This window comes from Quercus suber, unplaced genomic scaffold (assembly GCF_002906115.3).
Source record: "Quercus suber isolate HL8 unplaced genomic scaffold, Cork oak 2.0 scaffold_486, whole genome shotgun sequence".
NCBI lineage: Eukaryota > Viridiplantae > Streptophyta > Magnoliopsida > Fagales > Fagaceae > Quercus > Quercus suber.
Window position 1 is genome coordinate 115461 of NW_027069936.1, and position 16275 is coordinate 131735.

A 16275-nucleotide genomic window follows, 5' to 3' on the forward strand; every position below is an offset into this window, starting at 1 on the left:
CATTTACCGTGAAGATAATGATTGTTACCAAAATGTCTAAATTCAAAATAACAAAAAATATAAGTACCAAAATGCTATTTTAATCTAAAAAGAACTTACTCAAGTCCATCGGGTCAAGGAATGAGCTGCCTTCTTTGCATCCCAATGGTCATTTTTTAATGGTTTTTAATAGCTGTACAAGACTAAAAAACGGCAATTTGCTAGTGTTTTAGTATTATCTATGCATTCTTATTCAACCACTAGTCGTTGTATTTTACGGTTGCTCCAAATAAGTAACTTGCTATGAAAGGAGTGTAACTAACAGCACACTGCGAAGAGAGAGTGAGAGAGAAAGAGAAAGGGGGAGATACCATACCAGTGGTTGCCGACTTGGACTGAAACCGAGCAAACGACATTGCTGAATAACAGAAAGCATAGCACCAGGAAGAAGAATAAAAGCTTGCCTGCCAGTGTAGCAAGACTAACAGTTCATTATACAGCCCACTTGACTGGAGACAAAACTGTAGTCTTGCCCCCATCGCAAGGTATGTGTATGAGAATTAAGGGTGTGTAGCTAACCTGTCAAAACTGACTTGATCTAACTCAGTTTTAGGGATTGGTAAATTGGGTTGGGTTGTGAATTTATTTTTACGATTCACAAATATGCTTAATTCTAATTCAACTTGATGCATCTATATTTAATACGTATTTAAAAAATAATTATATAATTTTGTTATTTACATTTTTACCCATCTTCCTAAATAAAATCTAAATCCTAAGTTCTTCTCATATAATTTGTGTTGATTTGGTATTATACTTAGGATTATTTGGTTATAATTTTGGTCTTATTTGTGGTAATGTTTTCTAATACTCAATTTAATAAGGACAAAATTTAGTTATAAAATTGGTTGTAGTCTAATGTTACAACTTTACTTAATATCATTTTATTAGAGGTGAATGTTGAGAATTCTATCATTGGATTACATCTTCTTCTTATATCCCCTATACTTGCAAAATTTCAAGAAAATTAAACATCAATAGCTTTGTCATCAATAAATTGTTTTAATTGTTAGTTTTTGTAATTTTAAATTATGCATAAAATATAAGCTTATAGATTATATAGTAAATAATATTCGATTGACACAAAATTTGACATGTGTATTAAGAGTGTAAAAAACATGCAATTTAATGGTTAGATTTTCAAAATATGTAATAGTGTTTATTTTATTGAATAAAGCTATAATCTTAAGTTATAACCAATTTTGTAGCTAAATTTTGTCTATTTAATAATAATAATAATTAAAAAAATTGTCAAATTTATAGATCCAACTTGACTCATGAATCGAGTTAGGTTAGATTATTTTTTACCCCTCATGATGAGTTAGGTTGTAGAAAAGTCAAAAACCCCTAACCCACCCGCACACCCCTAATGAAAACAATCAATCTCTATCACCGAACCATCTTCCAGTCAAAAACCCCTCAACCCAACAATTCTATAATTTCGGCACTTAATGCACCTAAATGTAAAACAATACCTCACTGAAACGAGATTACATAGTGTTCTCCCATGTATTCAGAACGAATTTTGAATCATTTTTGTGTAACTTAGAAATGTATAAGCATGACTCTGGTTATAGCGTATTACCTATAAAAGGAAAGTGAGAAAAGCCAACGCAACATAAAAATGCATGTACTACTGTATATTCCACAAACTGTAAAATTTTATTTGCCGAATTGCTCAACCTTTTTGCTTGTTAGTTCGGTGATTCCTTTACTTAATAACATGCAAAATTCCGATACCTGTGACCAATATTTTACCAAAGACTCTAAAAATTAGCGTACCCGTTTTGACAGGTCTAGCGAACCCAATCACATTTTGATTGACGTTAGTGAACAGCAATCACCTGGAACTGTTTCACCTGTGAAACCCTCAATGGCGAGTACAGGCTCCTCCTCATCCCAACCGCGTCGACGGGCTCGCCGTCATGCATTTGATGCTGAAATGGAAAACGAGCAACTGATGAACCGAGAAATAGTTGGGGAGGCTGAAATGGAGAAGGAGCTAGAGAAAGAAATAGCAGCAGAAAATAAGCCTTCCAATATCAGTACTGAATCTACTGATGTTTCTAGAACGGCTCGAAACATGCATCCTGATTTGTACATGGCTGCAAAACGTGGGGACATTGATTTCATCAAACAGCTGAAAGCTGAAGATATGGAACGTCCTATTTCCTATCAAGAAACTCCCAAATCGAATACAATTCTTCATATTGCTATAAGCTCAGGTCACTATCAGCTTGTGGAAGCGATCCGTCAAAGCCACTATGAACTTGAGCTGAGAATTAACTCTGCTGGTGATCTTCCTCTCCATGTAGCTACAAGTGGTGGGCATTTGGATTTGGTAAAAAAAATGGCCGGTACTGAGTTACCAGGTGTGAAGAATAATGAGGGGAATACTCCCCTTCACTTGGCCTTGATAAACAAATACAAAGTGGATTTTAACTTGGTTTTGAAAAGTAAGTACAGTGAGATGGCTGATTTCTTGGTTGAGCTAGAACCAGAAGTGTCATATTATCTGAATGAGGAACACAAATCTCCTTTATATATGGCAGCCGAAGCAGGGGATGTAAAACTAGTAAAGCTCATGATTGAAAAAGCAAATATAAGTCAGATGCCATTTGAGGAAGTCCAATTAATTGCTCACGCTGCCATTACTGGGAAGAACATAGGTAAGTTTGCTAATGAGCTACTTCACTGTGTTTCAATTTCAAGTTATGCTTATGTCCCAGTTTTATCTCTCCAAAAAAAAAAAGTTTTGTCCCCAATAATCATGGTGCTCTTCTTGCTCGCTCTTGTTAACATAGTGATCTGACCGTGCTTTATGGAGGAAACTAACAAAGTATATTGGATTTGGATGAACACGTTTCTCATTTTTTATTATAATCAAGGAAAAAAAAAAAAAAAAAAAAAAAAACTCTTTGGTAATATTAGTTCCATGATAGTTAAAGGTTTCCCATTTTTTCAGTATATGATGGTTCTTGTTTATGTACTAGGTGTCTTGGAGAGTGTTTTGAGCAGACATCCAGAACTCATCAAAGAGAAAGACAACAAAGGGATGACACCTCTTTCCTATGCAGCATCCATAGGATACCTTGAAGGTGTTCGCTACTTTTTAAACAAATCTACATATTGCAAATATGAAAGTGACCAGAATGGTTCCTTTCCAATTCACACAGCATCCAGTAAAGGACATATCAAGGTAATTCAAGAGTTTCTCCAGCGATGTCCAGATTCGGTTGAGTTGCTCAACCATCAAGGTCGAAATATTTTGCATGTAGCTGCTATGAATGGGAAAGCCAAAGTGGTAAACTATATCCTTAAAAATCCTGAGTTGGAAATGCTCATCAATGAAAAAGACAAGGATGGAAACACCTCTTTACATTTGGCCTCCAAGACTAAGCATCCTGAGGTCGTGAGCATTCTGACATGGGACAAAAGGATTGACTTAAAGTTGTTGAACAACGAAGGCAAGGCAGCTCTCGACGTTGCAGGAAAGTACAGCGGGAAGGTGCCCTCATTTCGAGAGGTATGTGATTCTTGTAAGTTTGATAAAATTGCGTGCAGATCTTGTGGCGCCACTTAGAGTTAAATCCCTAATACCTAATGGCAAACTCTGTTTTAGATAACCTTAGAGATATAAGCCCAAGTCCCTAGACTATTATAAATAGTCTAAGATTTAGTGTATTAAGATTTAGGTAAAGTAATATTAATCCTACTTATAGTAAACTTACTTATAGGAGTATGAGTAGTAAAGTTACTTCAAGACTAGTCTATGATTGGTCTTAAGGGTTAGTATATATGTATATATATCCCAATGGGCTTAAAGTTAAAATATAGCCAATCAAGGGCTTTTTGCTATGTATGTAAATTGTTAGGTCCAACGTTTACTCTTAAAAATAAAAATAAAATAAAAAAAATTGTTAGGCCTAACCATGTTAATTTCTCTCTCTCTTTCTCCCTCTTGGTCTTCACTTATTGAGTTAGGCTAGGGATTTTGGTGGTGCAATGTTGTATTCCATGTTCTTCAGATTAGGTGGGGCTATATAAAAGGAAAAGCAATTGAATATTCGAATGATAAATGTCACGTTAATTGATTCCTTGGATTTTTTTTTTTTTTTTTTTTTTGGGGGTTAAGGAAGAGTGGGTGATTTACGTTGCAGATAAGGTTAGAGTTTCAATAAATTAAAAGAGTAATGTTACACAAAAAAAAAATAATAATAAAACTTTTTTATTTTCAGAATAATTGAGTTGATAAATTTTTACTAATTTTCATTTAAACCCACATATTATTTATGTATTTGCCATGTCAAGTTGTAAAATTTTGTGTACCTATTCTTTATAGACTTTCTCCACGACCACCTTAGCATAATATGACATGTCATCATAATAGTCAATCAATTCAAGTCGGGTTAGTGGGATGAGAAATTTCCCCACCTGACACCTAACTCAAAACCTAATCCTTAAAACAGCTTGGGCCCATCATCTACTTGACCCATCTTATGAAATTGTCCGTGGTCCTTCTGTTTGGATCAGGTTGGAAGGGTGGGCCGCATCTCCTGGGTCTATTAGCAATCCTGATTTCTTTGCGTTTCGGCTCTCTCTACTTCTTTCTTCCCTCTCTCAACCCAACATATTAACTAAGGCTGTGTTTGTTTCGTGTAAAACGTTTTCCGAAAAATACATATTTTCTGAAAATGCTATTTTCCGGAAAAGGAAAATATTTTTAAGTGTTTAGTTGAATTATGAAAATTGTTGTGGAAAATATTTTTATGTGTTTGGTTGTATTAGGAAAATGCTATTTTCCGGTATCAAATTCCGGCAACAACACAACCAAACTCCGGCAGCAGCAGCAGCAGCAGCAACAACAACAACAACAACAACAACAACAACAACAACAACAACAACAACAATCAGTTCATTAAAAAAAAAAACAACAACAACAATCAAATTAAAAAAACAACAACAACAACAATCAAATTAAAAAAAAAAAAAAAATCTGAGAGATCGAGGAAGAGAGAGCGTGGAGGCGATGGGTGTGATGGCGCGATCACGATGGACTCTGGGCTTGGAGGCGATGGCGCGATCGAGGAGACGACGACGTGCGATGGCGCGACCGAGGAGGCGATGGCGCGATCGATTGGTCGACGATGTGCGATGGCGCGATCGAGGAGACGACGAGGTGCGATGGCGCGACTCGTGGGTCTCGCTGACGCGGTGCGACTGGTGGGTTCGTGGTTCGAAGGTCGCCGGCGATGGGCTCTGGGCTTGGAGCGCCGGTTCGTGCTCTCTCTGGGTCGGTGCTCCTTTCTCTCTTTTCCGGTTCGTGCTCCTTTCTCTCTTTTCCGGAAAATTTGATTTGAAGTGAAAATAAGGCCGGAAATCAATTTCACCCGTTTTTGGCCTTATTTTCGGTCAAAGGGAAATCAATTTCCGTTGACCTAATTTTCCCAAGCACCCAAACACAGCAATTTTCCGGAAATTGATTTCCGGAAGTGGTTTGAAGTTGAAACAAACACAGCCTAAACTTCAATTCTAACAAATATAAGTATTTGTGGAGTGTAAGAGGTGGGGGAGGGGGAGGGAGAGGAAGAGAGAAGGGCCGGGATTCAAGTTTTTCGGAGAGAAATTCATACACATATACACTTAGATTAAGGTAGAGTAAAATTTTATATTTTATATATATATATATATATATAAAATAAAATAAAATGAAAAATTTCTAACAAATATAATGTAGAATGATACCATTGATGTTAAGTTACTAATTCAAGTGGTGACCACAAAAGCTATCTAGTGGGGATAATTGTTCGGTGTGATCAACAATATGGTTATGGAAAATTGTTATTTATTTACCATGCAGCGATTGACATGGCTAGCCTTGAGATATGCCGGTGCCCCACATGCTGGTCGTCCAAGCACCACCAGGGAGAACCCTCCAAGTTCAAATCCAGGGGAGCCATCTAACATGGACAAGAATAAGGACGCCGTGAAGGAGAACTCACAAAGCTCAGAGCCAAGGGAAGCACCCAACCTGGACAATTACAAGGATAGGGTCAACACTCTATTGTTGGTTGCAACACTTGTGGCCACTGTAACCTTTGCTGCAGGTTTCACTGTGCCAGGCGGCAACGATGACTCTGATCCACACAAAGGCATGGCAAAATTTCTACAACACCACTTGTTCCAAGCATTCATTATCAGCAACACCATAGCTATGTATAGTTCTGTTACTGTTGTTGTTGCACTCATCTGGGCACAATTAGGTGATCTTAACTTGGTTATTGCTTCCCTTAAGTTTTCCGTGCCAATATTGGGACTAGCTCTTATTATGGTCTCCTCATCATTCATGATTGGTAGTTATTTAATGGTAAGAGGCCTCAACTGGCTTGCTTATGTTGTTTTGATCATTGGATCAATCTTCCTCCTCATCCTCACGTTACTATTTTTGCCACTATGTTTGCCAAGTTCCTTACCCCATCCCATTTTTCGCTACATTGTCTACTACCCATTTTGCCTTTTGGTAATAGTTACTAAGAGTAACACTGATGATGGGGAAGAGAAATAATCTCCTTTATTTTATGCATGTTGTACTGTATTTTGTCTGGTATTGATGAACTCTGGTCATTTAACAGGGTGTGTGTTGTTATAAGTGTTTTATCAAGGAGTCTCACTGGCTCACTGTACTATTAAGAACTCTGTATTGATTCTTAAGGAAGCTTGTATTCTTATTTTATTGTATCGATTCTTAAGGAAGTTTGTACTCTTATTTTATCAATGCATTTTATGTGAATTTTTCTTGATCGGACTGTTTTATAATTTAGAAGTTGGTTCAGACCAAAGTCACTATTAATTCTTTTAATTTCATTCAATTGCTATTAATTTCTCATTCTTAATGCAATAAGGATCATAATTGCTATTAATTTCTCATTCTTGATGCAATAATGATGTCATCAATTCATTATATAAATGAGTTCCTCCAAAATTCAACCTACAACTCTTGTAGCCTTAATATAACAAAATCTTCATGCGGTTGCGAATTAAGAGATCTTGCATGTGGACTTACTGAAACACTACGTAGAAGTATAGATTGTATGAGAGAATAACATATATATATTTGAAACATTAGAAAAACAGACATATTAAACTGGAAGTGCAAGACTTAAATCAAAAACATAAATTTGCAAAAATGAAATCAAAAATTAAAACGGCATAGAAGAGGAAAACCAAAAAACTAATTTGATTTTTCAGATTCATAGAGGGTGAGTGAATTTGGTGTTCGTTGGCAAACATTTAACTATAAAATTGCCTAAAATTATTATTTTTTTTACTTGGTTATCTATTTGAGTTTTCTTGTCATTGAAAAAAAATTTATTCATTGCCAAAAAAAAAAAAAAAAATCATTGGTATTGCTTGTAAAAGGAGTAATGTTACATTTCTTGGGAACAGGCTTAGGTGCACTAGACTCAATCCTTGTCCCATATTTTGTTTACTTAGGAATAAGATTTGAAACTATAATAAATAAATTAATCTAGATAGAGTTTGAGACTTTATCTCAAGTGGTACTCTTGTATTGGTAGAGGAGAAGACTCTTTTAGGAGAATATGGGGTGAATAGTTTGGTAATTTCCTTGGGTTGAAAGATACTAGTATATGCGAGTCGAGTGTTTTTCTATTGTTTAAGAGAGAAAGTACTATAGGGTGTATTAGAACTTTAGAATTGTGAATGTCTTATTTGTAAGTTTCTAAGTTAATATTGAGGTTTTTTGTTATTTCAATTTTATATTTGCTATTTTATTTTCATGTGTATAATGGGATTTCAGTTAATTTGTATTTGGAGTGTATGTGTTTGTGAGTTATAGTTATTAGTTAGTGTTAATTTTGAGAATCTTTTAAGCATAGTTAATGAGTTTTGGTTGATTGTGACGGTAATTGATGTCATTGATATTGTACTTTGATCGACATTTGTTGTAAATGTAGGCAAAGAGCATTACTGTCTTTTTATTTTTATTTTTAATAAGTATTGATTCATTAACCCAAGGACAGACCATGCAGTCCCATTTAAGTCATTTTCACTATATTTTTAACCACTTTAATGCTTCTTTTAGTTATAAGCTCACATTACTAAGCTGCTCGGCAAGAGCATTATTTTTCTTAAATTCTGGTTTTAATTTAATTTAATTTTTAGAAGAAAATGCATGTTTTAATTCATAGCTCTAAACCTTCTCCAAAAAAAAAAAAAAAAAAAGCGTAGCTCTAAACACCAGATTAACTATATGAACTGGTCGGTTGAATTCCAAGCGTCAAACGCAAGATAAAACAAGATGTACGGTGTGGAACTTATCGTTTGGGTTTTNTTGAATTTAGTAACGATGGGGTAAAACACATGTTTTACACCATCTAATAAGAGATTGTCACATTAGTATTTTATTTAAAATTCAATAGATCCTATCACACTAAATAACATCTCAATAAGCCCGATTTGGTTGGATTTATATATGGGTATTAGAATTGATTGATGTGGTTGTGCTTATTATTAGATTTGTGATTAGATGATATGACATGTTGGGAATGGAGGGTAAAATATAAGTTTTCATTACATCTTTACAGAATTTAATTTGTAATAATAAATTAAAAACCCAAATTTTATTGAGAGTATTTGAACTTAAAAGGCAACTAATTAACTAGTAAATATACTCTCTTTGTAATTGAATGTCTGGAAACAAAGAAAAAGGTGAAAATTTATTAACTTGCTAAGATATTTTAAGCATTATCTCCTAAGAAAGGAGATTCTAGGACTTTCACTTCCACATGGGTTGGGTATGCAACTATGCATAGAGCATAGGTGAGGCAAAACCTTTAAAAATAGTCATGTGAAAGTACTGATGGTACAATGTGGAGTTCATGTCTTTACAGGGTGGATAAGATTATAGACACGCAAGATTAAATCCTGTACAATATGAAACATTAATTCCCGATGAACACCTTATTTAAAGATTTATAGGCACGTTCTTGATTCTTGAACCGCGAATTTGGGCTTTTCTTCTTCGTTGGTAGGCTTTACCTCGTTTTCTTTTGATCACCTCATACTTCTTGCATTATACGAACCAAATTTGAAGGACCAATGGTACAATTTTTTAGTAGTCATGTCAAGTGGTTGGAAGAAACTTTGGAATTACTTATTCTTTCAAAAAAATAAAAATGTTATTTCATTCTATATGAGTGAGTTGCAGTACACAATTTTTCTAATTATTTACAATGATGATTGTGATTAGAACATCATTTTCGTATAAACTCATTATTGACCTCCCTTTTATTAGCACCTATCATAATATATAGATAATTTTTTTTATTAGTCATGTTAACTAGTTGGAAGACACATGAAATTAGTTTAATAGTTTAAAAAAAAAGTGTTTATCCTTTTTCATTGAATAAGTTATAGGTACAATAATTTCATAAATCATTAATGACGTAGAAAGTTGTGAGAACATCACATTCACATGCCCTCATTAGTGACAATTCTTTTATTAGCAACTATGTAATATTCCACCCCAATATGTAGTTATGAAAAAATTTGTATCTTCGAACTTACTGTTTTTGCTTTTATTGAGGATCATCAAGGTTTTGTTGACTTTTTATACATTCTAAGCAGGAAAGGGCAATCATTCTTAGACGTCTATATTGAAATCACCTCCAAAATAATAATAATAATAATAATAATAATAATAACCATTTAACATTAAGGTCATTGGCCAACTTTTGTTGATTTGTTATCAAGGAGACCTGACGTAAATTTGAAGGTTCTATATTCCACTTCTCGAACACTTTCACTCATTTGACATCAATTGATGTAGGCAGAATATGAATCAATTGATACATGGCCCTCAATTCATTTGGGAATGGATCCAAACCACAAGGCCCAACTCACTTGCTATATGAAAACCCAAACGATAAGTTCCACACCGTACTTCTTCTTCTTCTTTTTTTTGTTTTTTTTTTTTTGAGAAACAGATAACTATGAAACTGTAAGTTTGCTTATGGGTTATAAAATATTGATGTCCTAAAAGCACACCAATAAATTGCAATATATTTATAGCAATGGTAGAGGAAATTCTTGCTGCAAAGATTTAGCCAAAGCAAAACTAATGCAGGGGTCTTCCAAATCTTTTTGCTGAAGGGTCTTCCCAATCTTGATTGCAATGAAAGAGGAAATTCATAATCAACTTTGAATTACCTTCTCAATTTCTACACTAGTACTCCTAGTTTTAGCCAGGGAAAAACTAATGCAGCAATTGTAATCTTCCTAAACCACCCCTAACCAGCAAAAAATATCATTTTTTTTTACTAGAAAAACCCATAAAAGGCAAAAGCCTTTTCAGGAAGAAATCAAATGCTTCATGATCGCTCCATTGGCACATTTATTTTAGTCTTTCTTAGCATTTTCAACGAAGACATTTAGAGTTTAATTAAAGTACGCACTTGAGCCTTAATTCTAACTAAACAAATTTGCTACATGAGCAAGAAGATAGGGTTTAGGAGAACAATTTGGTAGGACATCGAAGAATAAAAAGTCATAAGAATTAGGATTAGTGGACTACATTAAAAAAAACACCTTATTTAATTACAGAATTAAAAATATGATTAAAAAAAAATTGTACTGGCTATATGAATATTGTGAGGTTAACATTCGAATCCTCTTTTCTGGGATCGAAACAACAAAAACAGGACAAAATCTAAACGTTATACGAGAAAGCCAGTAAAAATAGTAAAATACTCTTATCTTTCTATATACTTTAACATTGAGAAGAATACTTATAATATATATTTGTACCACAAAAGTGACTGAGCCAGAGTTTTTGTGGCCATTTGACTGAAGAACAGAGAACCCTATTTACCTTTTTCTTGGGTCAGAGAAAACATATATATTTACGGCCACATTATTGCATGGACTCGCTGGTATCCTTTACCAATTCCTGTTTTATTCCTTATAGGGTAGAGAAAGAGACACCAAAAGCCACCTCTCTTTTGAAAATGAAAGTAGCACTACATTTACATCTTAACAAACATAGAGATACAATTATGCGATGCAAGTACACATATTCTTATTCTGTTTCGGTGTTTCCAAAGTGAGAGTAGCGATGAACTGAAGAAAATCCTTTTAAAAGAATGATAAACCAATACCTAATCTTGACCATGGGTCGACTAATAAAGACTTTGTCATTGAGTATTAGATTTGAGAATCTCATCTATACTAAAAAGGAAAAAAAAAATCGTAAAACCAAAAAAACTAGCTTATTAGTATTTTAATCTAATATAATAAAGAACCATCATTGTAGAAATAACATCATAAATTCAAATCTTATTATATCTATAAAAAAGAAAAAGAAAAAAAAAAAACTAAAGCTTGTGTCATATAATAATATTTGCTATATAACACTTTCTATACTTACAAGCAATAAGATTATAAAATAATAATGATAAGTATCTAGTTTTGTTTTTGATGAATAATAACTTAATAATTAGTATATAATGTTGGTATTTAAGTTTTATTATATTTTATAATTGTATAAGAAATGAATTTATGAATTGCATGGTAAATTACATTTAATTGATTTGAAATTTAGTATACTTTTTTTTTTTTTTTTGAGAAACCTAACGTGAAATTTAGTATACTTAAGCATTAAGAGAGAATATTTTTTTTTGAGAAGCCATTAAGAGAGAATATAATTTAACAGTGGGATTTTAAAATAATGACGTAATTAAAAATTATCATATTGTATAAGACTAATATTATACATTATATATTAATTGAAGGGTTTGCTTAAAGCACTCATGATTCAAGAAATTTTTTAAGTAAAGAAGTCGTTCTTTGAAGGAAAAGAACATATTAGAGTAAACCTTACAACATGGTACAAGTAATGATCCCCATGTGCCCCCAAATATAAACTGATTATCTTATAAACATAGGCCTATCTATAGTATTGCCCTTTGGCTTTGGGTCATTAAGTAATTACAAGTAATTATGGGTGATTAAGTACACCCCATCCCTTGTAGTGGAAGTACACCCCAGATCATGATAGGCACCCTTATGCTGGAGGACATGCATGCCCGCACTATGTAACATAACATGGGTGGTTTGTAGAAGTGATATGATGATGATTATGAACACTATATCACTTTCTTTCTTTTCAATTTATAATCACCTCTTTGCTCCATTTTTTATATAATTAAATTTGATTATTACTAAGGAAGGATTTGAATATTAAACGTTTAAAATATCAAAAGATGCAAGTTGAATTATAAAGACTGTTAGAGTTTATTTGAGATGTGATGAAAAATTCAGTTTATTTTAGTTTTAATTTCTTTTTGGTATTATTCATGAGTCCTACTACACTTTTTGGTATTATTTATAGATTTTATTGTACCATTCAATTAGCTTTTAACTTTTTTTTTACACTTTCAGCAAAAAAATTTAATTTCAGTTAAATAAACTATTTCTAAACAAACCATTAATTTTGCTACATTTGTTTAGATACAAGAAAAACTTGAAATCTTTTGACCAATGTCTAACATCAAAGGCAGTACTACAATTGTTTGGATCCACCTTCCATAAAGTTGAGGTCCCTAATTAACTCTTTCATTCCTGTCCTTTTGGGGACCAGGAACAACCCACTTTTATTTGTGGATATAAACCTTGAATATTTATCGGGGGGAAAAAACCCAGAATTGTTTAATACCAGGACTAGATATATTTTTCAGCCACAAATTTTTTATGACCTAGCCAGTACTAGGCTACTAGCTAGGAATTACAGGGGCGAAACATATCAACTGCTTATAATATCAAGATCATGTACCAGCTACTAGGTAGGGACCTGACTCAACTTGTTGGTCTTTATTACACTAATGAAAGACTTCACCCTTTTCTTTTCTTTTCTTTTCTTTTTCACGCACGCCTTGTAATTTATATGGGACACAAAAATTTCACAATTTTTTTTTTTATTTTATAATTGTTAATAATGATAAGTTAAAATTTGAGTTAAATTATGTTTACATTGCCTTTCATCAGCATCTCACTTTATAATTTGCACAAATCATAACATATTATCTCAAAAATTAAGAAATTTTTTTATCACTAAACTTATCGAATATGAAAAGGCCAAAGAAATGTTTGTACCACTAAACTTATCGAATACGAAAAAGGCCAAAGAAATTGTATTATTGTACTGCGAATATTTTGGGTTAAAGGCAAGAATCAAACATGTCGATGTTGTTTAGGAAACCTTTGTGCCACGAATTACTAAAAATCATTGGCTGGTGTACTGCCTAGGACCAAGACAAGCAGAAAAAAAGTAAAATGATTCATCTAAAAATAAAAATTAAATGATAATTACTTTTTGCTCAGAATAATAAACCAAGCTTAAAATATTTTCTTGTTGGAAATGTGAATGTTTCCGTGTAACAGTGTAAGTACATTTTTCTAATTATGCTTATTGTCAAAGCAGACAAAACCTAATTGTTAGGTTCTAAACCTTCCCTTGCAGATCATAGCTAGCTACCTAATTGAGTTACTTTTCGAAGTGAAATTACTTGCACTACAGGGGCAACGTTTAAATTAATGCATTGATGCCTTAAAAAAGTTTTTTTTTTTTTCATTTAAAAAAATAGGTAAAATATAGATCTTTTCAAAATTAACTGATTTAGTCCTTAATCACTATAATAAAAAAGAAAAAAAGAGTAACGGTTTAAAGACCAAGTTGAGTTTAGGGACCAGATTGATTAGTTTTGAAGAAAAATATTAATTACTTAAGAGTAAAACCAAAGTAGTAATAGTAGTAGTACTTTTTTTATTATTTTCTAAAGTATTTTGAATAGATGTTACCTATAATATTTATTATTTATAAATTATAAAAAGAAAACAGTCCTAGGTCATAAAGCTAGAGAACGTATTGGCTTTACTTTAAAAGCTAATTAAAAAAATTATTGGCTCTAAAGTTTAATTGGAACCTAATCACCAATTTCATGAACTTTACGATGCTTTTTTTTTTTTTTTTGGTGTCATTTACGATGCTTTTGATCAAAGGAGAAGGAAAACTTTTTCCCATGTGTTAGGTTGACAAATCTTACTAACTTTCTGGGGGTTGTTTTTGATAATCACTTTCTAGGGGTTGTTGGTTCAGAAAGTTATTTTCAATAAAATAATGAATTTTTTTTTTTCCTAACACAAAGTAGTTATAGGAAACAACGAACTCCATATCCAAACAATTCCACAATCCTACATGGAATTCCATTTCCAAATAAAAAACATTTTTCCTTTTGTTTCAAAAACACTTCACCCTTACTTCCTTGGAATATTCCATGTAGCCCTCATTATTGAGACACATTCAGTGGTGTCTTATGGGCATTTATGTAATTTTCTGGTCTGGAGAGAATTTCCATTTCCGTTTGGTCCCCACTGATTCTGAAGGGAGCAGCCACCACGCCTTACCTAGAATCAATCTTTGGGAGAAAAGAGAGAGAGAGAAAGAGAGAAAGAGAAAAGGAGAAAGACAACTGAGTGATAACAGTGTTTGGAAGGTTTTGGATATTTCTGTCCCCCACACCTCAAATCCCTTTCGGTTGAAACAGCACTTGGACAGCTCAATATTTTTTCATGGACGAATTTGCCCCTCAACGCAAATAATTGTATAATACATTTATAACGACCTGAACAAAAGGGCTAGTTATATTTGCGCTTATGTAGACCCAAAAAGAAACTAGTTTAGTCATAACTGCGATTCTTTGTAGTAGTTGATAAAGACCAGATCAATACTGTATGTGCTTGATGTGAGACTCAAGACATACCACATGATATATAGTCAAACTTTATCCAATCAATGTGAGATATCACAACATTAGTCTTCAATGTGACAAGAGTTGCAAAGAAAATTGGTAATTTTCCATTACCTAATCACTTTTTGGAATTTTTTTTTTATTTTTTGCTTTTATTTGTCCACCTTAAGGTCAACCCTCATCAATAGAGATGTGCAGGAGTTTTTTTCTTCTTTTTTTTTCTTTTTTTTTTAATTACTTATAAAGAAAATATATAAAAGCTATTTAATAAAATACAGGACATGTTAGTTCATTAATCAATATTGCAAGTTTTTAGCTGACTCTTTGCAATAGTTTAGGATGGTATAAGAATAAGATCTTATACTTCTTTGAATTGTAAAGGTCAGGATTCACCTTTTTTTTACTTTTTTTTTTTAACCTCTTTTGCATGGTGGACAATTGGCAGGCCATGGGCATAATGCTCCAATATTACATCAATCAAGAAAATGAAATTTTCTTCTCTATTTCATTCTATGCTACACTATTACAATTTTTTTTAATTGACTTTATAAATCGCATATGGAAAAAAATTCTCCATACCACTTGACTCATCTTGTCCCATATGAGTTTTTCCCGACCTAAAAAAAATGATGGGACTTGACGAATTTTGCTCACTCTCATCCCATCTCAAATATGTGTGTATATACTTATTTAATATGTTTAAATTATTTATATATAAATTAACATTTTTTATACATATGCTACTTATAATATATATTTTTTTACTTATTCTATTTACATCCCCAAAACTCTCTCTCTCTCTCTCTCTCTCTCTCTCTCATGATTACCTATCATCTTTCTCTTTCATTTTTACTTCATTTGTGTTAAAACTACCTCATTAGGGATACTGAAACACCTTTAAATCGCCTCACGACCTACATGCCCGACATAGATTTTGCCCTAAAAAAAGGGCACATGGTGAGACAAGGCATCCTTGATCTAATCATCTATTACTTCATTGTCATCCATATTACAAACCGATATGTCAACTTTTAAACAAAAGATTAAGAAGAAGAAAAAAAAAAAAAATGAGAGAGAGAGAGAGAGAGAGAGAGGAATTCCCCTCTTTAGAAGCAATTTCCACTGCCACAAAAGTTCTCCTCAACTTTTCTTCAGTGAAGGCTGCACATGTAAACTTACATGAAAAGCGATCTATCATCTATCGAATACTAGCCTAGCTGAGAAAAATAAAAGACAAAAAAGAACAAAGCTTCAGGTCCAGTCCACTAATAAGGTGGTCTTCACTTCTTAGTATTTTCAAATTAGCATCTATTTCTTTCTTTTTTGTCATGATAATCAAATTTGTACCTAGCACCTAACCCAAATTTAAAATATTGGTGAATTATGCCTACACATCATAACAAAATATAGT

At 32.9% G+C, this 16275-nt stretch overlaps 1 protein-coding gene across 1 annotated transcript; it reads left to right on the plus strand.

The window, feature by feature from the left end:
• Window positions 1–238: 238 nt before the first annotated feature.
• On the plus strand, window positions 239–6837 carry LOC112027362 (protein ACCELERATED CELL DEATH 6). The gene is made up of 4 exons (XM_024060045.2): window positions 239–524; window positions 1834–2708; window positions 3033–3565; window positions 5900–6837. The coding sequence occupies exons 2-4, from the start codon at window positions 1913–1915 to the stop codon at window positions 6602–6604; spliced, it is 2034 nt and encodes a 677-aa protein (XP_023915813.1). The 5' UTR covers window positions 239–524; window positions 1834–1912; the 3' UTR covers window positions 6605–6837.
• The last annotated feature ends 9438 nt before the right edge of the window (window positions 6838–16275 follow it).